Source organism: Nematolebias whitei, chromosome 5 (genome assembly GCF_014905685.2).
Source record: "Nematolebias whitei isolate Nwh7 chromosome 5, NemWhi1, whole genome shotgun sequence".
Taxonomy (NCBI): Eukaryota; Metazoa; Chordata; class Actinopteri; order Cyprinodontiformes; family Rivulidae; genus Nematolebias; species Nematolebias whitei.
Window position 1 is genome coordinate 3,433,082 of NC_056502.1, and position 7,738 is coordinate 3,440,819.

The 7,738-nt window shown below is 43.3% G+C and overlaps 2 protein-coding genes across 2 annotated transcripts in view; both read right to left on the reverse strand.

The window, feature by feature from the left end:
* LOC119409799 (glucocorticoid-induced transcript 1 protein) overlaps nt 1-1,745 on the reverse strand; it is a 31,661-nt gene extending 29,916 nt beyond the window's left edge. Inside the window, exons 1-2 of the mRNA XM_037676702.1 lie at nt 1,596-1,745; nt 1,072-1,447 (exon numbers count right to left, since the gene is read on the reverse strand). Coding sequence (XP_037532630.1) covers nt 1,072-1,447; nt 1,596-1,640 — 421 coding nt within the window. The 5' untranslated portion in view covers nt 1,641-1,745. The remainder of the gene's footprint in view (nt 1-1,071; nt 1,448-1,595) is intronic.
* Nucleotides 1,746-5,029: 3,284 nt separating this feature from the next.
* Nucleotides 5,030-7,738, reverse strand: part of mios (missing oocyte, meiosis regulator, homolog (Drosophila)) — a 17,604-nt gene continuing 14,895 nt past the window's right edge. Inside the window, exon 11 of the mRNA XM_037676703.1 lies at nt 5,030-5,448. Coding sequence (XP_037532631.1) covers nt 5,358-5,448 — 91 coding nt within the window. The 3' untranslated portion in view covers nt 5,030-5,357. The remainder of the gene's footprint in view (nt 5,449-7,738) is intronic.

Genomic DNA, 7,738 nt, shown 5'->3' on the forward strand with positions numbered 1-7,738 from the left:
TGCTACGCTCAGTGCTGACTCAGCTGCAGTCTTGGTTTCAACCACTAAATTTGTGATTTTCCTACCTGGCAGGGCCATCCCCTAAACAAAATTCTTGGTCAGTGGGTTGGAATAGTAGGAATCTGCATTTTTCATAAATAGGAAACTTACCTTTAATTCAGTTCTTCATCTACAGGAGATGTTTACAAACTATTTGAGCCAATAGCATAATTCTGAACGTTTGCATGAACTAAATTTGTATTCTTGAAAGTGCAAAACTACTTTTTCATCAATCTACCAGACTGTTGGATCACATTTATAAGACGTATATTCCAAAAATGAACTAATTTGATTCGTCAGCATCCCCCCCCCAGCAAAATTAAGTAGGTAGGCAGTAATTAACTCAACGTTTGAGGTGAACAAATAGTTAAATTAAATATGAACTGATTGATATCGTCCTAACTGGTGAAAAAGCTTCTGACCATTTCAATCAGAACTTTTCCTGAAAGTTCAATACAGTTTCTTTTTATACGTTATATTTTTTTGCTATTTTTGGTGTAACTGGGACCTTGGGTACACAATTTCTTTCCACCTCATGTACCACATGTAATGATGCGAATGACTAAGAACCTTGAACCGTCACGGTAGTCTCTAAATATATGTAGAAATTGAGACATTTTTGTGACATGACAATTTTTCACATTGCGCACTGGTAATTCAAGACAAATTATCCTAAAGTTTTAATTTCTTTCAACCCAGATTGAAATCACTTGATTGGTGCCCAGTCTTTCATGCTGAACGTAAGCAGTTAGGTCTGAACTTTGGCTCAGTGGAGTTTCTACTGAGGGTAAATTGGCCAGATCACAAGTGGCAACATGTCTCTCTGCCAAGTCTTTAATCCTCTCCTTTTCAGAAGTGCACATGAGCCAACAGCCAGAGCCACTCTCTTCATGAGTCTCATCACAGGTAGCAACGCCACGTTTGCTCCAGGCTTAGCTCATATTTTAACGTGTTTTACATGCAAACGCATTCACCAAGCAGTGGCAACACAAGCCACCATGAGACGCGCACGTGGTGATGAAGTGTTTTTACCTCTGGAAACTGGAGAGCCTGGGGGGCAGGACGACTCCTTGTGTTCGGGGGACAGTCTTTGCTTCACATTTGCACTTCCTGGGCCGAGCGGCGGACTGGAGGGGGGACTGGTCGAGAGCCGGTTGGCTCCGGCGTACAGGGCTTGAGCCCGGGTCGGGCTGCTCGGACCCCCACGCAGGAGCTGGTAGGGTACGGTGGCTCGGATGGGGTGCAAGCGGCAGCTGCCGTTGTTGAACGACCCGGGAGAACCCGCGTTGCTGCGCCTCACTCTCGGCTGCTGGAGAGAGTTACTGCTCGGGGTTGACATCCTCCGAAACTGGCTGCTCAAAGTCTTATCTCGGTGAAAAACACGTTCGGCTGCCCAGTCTGCTCGCTGCTGCTCGGAGGAGGTGGTTGTAGGAGGGCGGTTAAGATAAACATCAGCCCGTTAGCGAGAAACGTTAGCTTCCTTCAACAAAAACTCAACTCGTGCGTTTCAAGGGGCAAAAGGCCTCAAAACAGGGTTTATTTTGAAACAAACTTACCTGTGAGACACTAATACATGCCGTCGTAAACTCCAAACATGACATGGGTAACTTTAAAGTAGTTTTTCCTACTTCTTTTAACAAATTAATTCGTGTTTCGCAGCTCTTCTGTCTTCCCCATCCTGTTCACTCACTTGACAGTTTATCAGCCAGACTAGTGGCTGGTGGCGGTGGGCGGGGTTTTAAGGCCCTCATGCTGCGGCTTCTGATTGGTCATTTAATGAGCGCAGTGTGGTCGCTGATTGGTTCTCGTTGGCTTACGGGCGTCACTTTCAGCCAATCACATTTGCAGTACGTTCCATTGTGTTCAAAGGTTTTTAAAAGTAAAATGGAGTGTTTCTGTACATTTATCTGCAAACTAACTGCTTCTGCTCATTCAGCGACTTGTTCTTTGTAACTTTAATAGTTTTTAAAATATTTAACCATTCACAAATACTTTCTGCATAGAAATGCAATGAGATCCTCAGTATCTTTGAGATGTACTTGCTGTTTTATGTCTTATGCTAGTTTTAAGAAGCCCTTTGTTAATTTTAATTTTTAGTAAATCGTTTGTCACTTTTAGCTAACTTTTCATAACTTTTACCTAACCTTTTGCTACTTTTAGTTAGCATTTGTTATGATTAGCTATTTTTAGCATTTTGTTACTTGTGCTCAACTTTTACTACATTTACAGTCCCTTTTGCTGGTTTCAGATACCATTTTGCTACTTTTAGTTCCTAGCTACTGTTTTGGCCAACCGTTTCTACTTTTAGCAAACTTTTTTTTTACTTTTAGCTTGTCTTTATTTACATTTACATAACCTTTGATTGGTTTTAGTTACCATCCATTCAACCATTTTCTTTACCCGCTTCTTCCATTTTGGGTCACGGAGGTCACTGGTGCCCATGTCCAGCAATCACTGTGCGAGGGACGGGGGACACCCTGGACAGGTCTCCAGTCCATCACAGGGACACAGAGACAAACGAGACAAACAACCATTCACGCTCACTCACACCTAGAGATAATTTAGTTATCAATCAGACTAACATGCATGTTTTTGGTCTGTGAGAAGAAACCGGAGCACCCGGAGAAAACCCACGCATGCACGGAGAGAACATGCAAACTCCACCCAGAAAGGCCTCCGGACTGGGATTTGAACCAGGGACCTGCTTGCTGAGAGGCAGCAGCTCTACCAGTTCTGCCACTGTGCTGCCTGGTTTTAGCTACCATTGTGCACAAGTTACCTTTTAGCCAACATTTGGCCACTATTAGCTTGCAGCCAGCCTCTAGCCACTTTAAGCAAACCTTTTATTGTTTAGCTTTAATTGCTACTATTACCAAGCATTTGGGGTATTTAGTTTTTATTTAGCCTTTTGCATTATTTTTACTGGTTTTAGCTACAAATATGCTACTTTGGCTTCCAGCTATTGTTTTAGCCAGCTTTTTCTACTTTTATCTTTAAACTAGTTCTTTGCTTCATTTAATAATTGTCTAATATTTTGCTTATTTTAGCTTTTAGCTAATGTTTCTATTTATTTTGGCTTTAACTCAGTTAAAGCTTCTTAAGCAAATTTCACTCAGCATTTTAGCAAAAATTCAAAATTTCTATTTAAACTTGCTTGTTCAAACATTTTGATTATGTGTTTTAGTATTTATAGTTTACAAACATAAGCCCCTCCCACAAAGTCACAACATTTATGAAACTTTAGTTTCTTTGGCGACTGGGGTTTAAAGAAATAAAAACAAGTAAAATACATGAATTCATGTTTTAAAAGTTACTTTATTAATCCATTTATATTTATCCAACAATATGACATAAAAACTATAAATTTTACTATTTTTCTGCCATAAAAAAGAAAGAGGCATGAAATAAAAAAGTCTAACTTATTTGTTTTACATTATTTCTCTGTGTTGTGTGATTATTTCATGACTCGCCTCTTTTGATCAGACATAACAGCTTAGTTTGAAGCCCTCTGTTGGCGCATTAAGCTCCTTTCTGTTAAGCTTCCCCCATGTCTGAGTGAGTATACAGTATTTTTTATGTCCCTGGTTCGCTGCAGAAATGCTTCGAGGGCTTCTAGAAACTCGAGTCAAATTCCTTTTATGCCTTAACATGTTTAACCAATGAATGTGGTGAGACAGTGGGTCAACGGCTGTTTCCCTAAGGCAAGAGCAAATCTTAACCTCAACTGAGCCAACAGGGATGATCATTTCATGTACAAGTACATTTACTTAAGAAAAAATCCCCATACTGTATACTTGAACTGAGAGCTTGTGGCAGAAAGCCAAAGATGAGCTAAGAAGAGTTTAATTGCTGGTGTGGTTCAGATGTCCAGAATCAATGATGTTCTCCGGTTACTGGTCTGCAAGTCTGAGGAGGATTTCATGGACGTTTGTGCAGCGACAGAAAACAAAAAAAAACACTTAGAGGCCATCAAATACAAACATAAAGCAAAAATAAACTCCATTCAGCAGCACTCCCGATTTGTCAGTGGAGATTTATTTCAAAGGCGAACACAAGAAACTGAAAGAAGGAAATTCCAGCCGCTCTGTTTTTCGAGACGCTACACAGCTCAACAATTTGTCAGCTCCAGCCCTAAACGGTTCACAAAAGGGCACGCAGGCCTATAAAACCTCCCACACCGGGAAGAAATCCTGCTGCATACAGTGGCTCCCGTGCACCCCCGCCCCCCCACCCACTCCATGACTAAGTGATTTAGCCAGCTCTGGTGCGGCCGCCTCTCATTTACAATGTGTCCGTGGGTTGGAGGCTGAGCAGGGAAGGTGGCAGTGAAGAGACAAACAACATGTACAATGTGGTTTACAGCGGACGGTTAGCCCACAGATGGCGCCCATCCTTCAATTCACGTGTGGTATGCATAGATTTTGGGGGTTTTAAGACACCGGCGGGGGGTAGAATAAAAAGAGGGGGACAGTTTTTATAACTGGAGGTCGCACAAGGGAGGAGGAGGAGGAGTGCGGGGCTCAGGCTGTCTGTTTTCTCGTCCTCTCTTTGAATCGATAGTGTTCCGGCAGCTGAGGTTCTTTATGAGGAGAACAATCTGGAGGGTCTTGTCAGAGAGCCGAGCAGCTGCCGTGTTCTGGGGAGCTTCTTTCAGAGACCACAGGCCCGGAGTGGGCTGGTGAATACAGGCACACCCTCCCTTCTTCACTCCTCCTCCTCCTCCTCCAGCTTCTCTAATTCCTCATCCTTTACTCCCAAAGCCACCCCTCCCACACAATGCCTGATGAGGGTGGTAACATAAGGAGGGTTTGTCACCCTGGGTCTGTCCCTCGCTCCAAACTGAACTTTTATGAGGTATGTGAAGAGCTTTGCATCAAAGACATTAAACAGGAAACTCACTTTCGACACATTGGCACATGTAGATCACACCTTGATTCACAAAGACGATTATTTTTACTATATAAAAGCAGAATCCCTATTCAAGTTAGACTGGAAGAGGCTGATTGCAGCAGAGCCTCTAGTAAATTCTCCTGAGTGATTTTTATTAACTGAGCAGTAAATTAGCATTTGCTCCCTTTCTGATTTGACATTAGTAGCTCGCTCTGCTTCCCTTCTTTGCTTAGGGCTCTGTTAGAACGCGACATTCACTAGACTATTACTTAACAGTATGTTTCTTTTCGAGCAGCCACTTCAGAGTGGGACAGTGCTGACGCTCCTCTGTCCCGTGCCCATCAGTCAGCGCAGCGACGCAGCAGTCGACCCGCTCTCGCTGGCTTCTGGGTTGCGTTTGGCTTCGGTTCGCAGCACGCGTCTCCCGTTTAGCTGCTGTCCGCAGGCACCAGGTTCCCCGTGGTGTCCAGCTGCATACATTTACACGTACAGGCCGACACCGGGCACTCCGTGTGGTCTCTGCAACACACGCACACACGTACAGCACGTAGGCTGTTAATCAACCAAACTTCATGAAGTGCAATAATTAGGACAATAAGTAGAAAACTAGAGCATTTCTGAAGGAATTCAGCAGAGTGCCGACGCAGCGCAACTGCCGACGTGTTAATGTACGAAGAAATTTCAAACCTGCTGCCAGTGGCTCATTAGGATCGCCATGGCAACCACACGCCTGTGTCTCTCGTTCCCTGACTGCCGAGTTAACGAGAGACGGAGAAAAACGCAGACTGAAAATGTTACCGTGTGAAAGCTTTTTTTTTTTTTCCGGCTGCTCCTTCTTCAGGGTCTCCACAGTGAACTAACTCGCACGAAGACTTGATGATTGTTTTTACGCCGGATGTCCTCCCTGACACAACCACAGACCACTGAGCTACCACAGCCCTCTGTGTGGAGCAGAGAGCTGCTGTCTAGGGTGCAGGGGGGAGCAAATGGTGGTGGTTAACTGCCTTGCTCAAGGACACAGAGTGGGGTAGGTGTGGGTGCTCCACCTTTCCCACCCACATTTTGATGTTGTCAGTACGAGGGGTCAAACCGGTGATCTTCCGATCACAGGCCCGCCTTCTCTAACCTCTGCACCACCACTCCCTGTGTGAAAACTATAAATCAGATATTTAAAAAATTTAAATAAAATCCTTGAACCGTGAGCAGCCGAAGACTTTGATAATCACACGTCGGGTTTTTATACGTCTACAGTGTTTTAGGTAGAAGATATGAAGAGTTAAAGACCCTTCACTTCCAATTTTGAAAAATTAATTAAAATTTTGAGCTAAAATTTAGCTGAATCTGTGAAAGCTCTCCATTCTGTGGAAATCTGAGAGAAAACTGCAAAGTCCTAAAGCAGAAGACAACGATCCCTGCACTTTCATGTGCAGTTGGTGTGAGCAGCAAAAACAAAGAGGTTTACATTTTACAACAGACGCCATACTGAGAAGGTTTGGACATGTCCACAGGAGGGACAGTGGTTTGGACATGTCCAGAGGAGGGACAGTGGTTTGGACATGTCCACAGGAGGGACAGTGGGTATATTGGTAGAAGGATGTTAGAAATGCAGCTGACAGGAAAAAGACAAAGAGGAGATACATGGATGCAGTTGGAGAGGACATGGAGGTCGTTTGAGTGAGGACAGAGGACAGAGTGAGGACAGACATGGAGGAGAATGACTTGATGTGGAGGCCCCTGAAGAGGGAAAATCTGAAAGAAGAAGAACATGAAGAACAAGAAGCAGAAGAAGAAGATGTAAGACTTTTAGACAGCTCAAAAGTTTGTGAACTCAAGACAATATTCTGTGTAAAAACTTGTAAAAAAACAAAACTTAAAAACTGTAAAAGACTCAGAAATGTCAGTTCAATCGTGTAAAGTTTGATTTTCTGTTTGAACTTTGAATAATGTTTCTGCTGTGGTCGTTCTGAGCTGCAGAGCTCCAAGGAGGGCTGAGTTTTCTACCATCGACCTCCACTGGGGGGACATCCATGAACTGAAGTTGCTGGACCTGCAGCAAAGTGGATTTTCTTACCGTGTTCCTGGTGTTTTATTTAATTCTGTTAGTGCCTCTCCTGAAAACTCTTCCGTTTCTTATCTAGATATCTCAGTGATGATGACACAACCCTTTAACTTCAAACATTTTACTGTATCTAAAGTGCATAATGTTATCAAACTTCTAGACCCTAAAAATTCAGCAGGTCCAGATCGACTGGAACCCTATTTCTTGAAATTATTTGTTGATTTTAATGTCCCACCTCTAACTTATCTCTTTGGATAATGGGTATATTCCCTTGATATGGAAGTCTGCTTATGTTACGCCATTGTTCAAAGGGGGTGACCAGGCAGAGTTAAACAATTACAGACCTATATCTAAAGTGTCTGAACCGGCCAAGGTCCTGGAGGCCTTGGTCAGTGAACAACTGAAGGACTTGCTAACACTGAATGATATTCTATCACATTCTCTGTCTGGTTTTAGGACAATGCATAGTATCACTACAGCAGCACTAAAAGTGGTTAATGATTGTATTGATCTTTTGGGTAATAAGCAACACTGTGCAGCTGTTTATCCATTTCTCCAAAGCATCCGATACAGTTAACCCTGAGGTTTTACTACAGAGGCTTCACACTCTTGGCTTGTCAGAACAAGCTCTACGTTGGTTTGACATCTGACCAATACATCTCATTGTGTTCAAGTAGGGGATTTAGCTTCCTCTTCTCTCCATATACTCAGTGGTGTTCCTCAGGAGTCAGTGCTGGGGCTGCTTTTGTT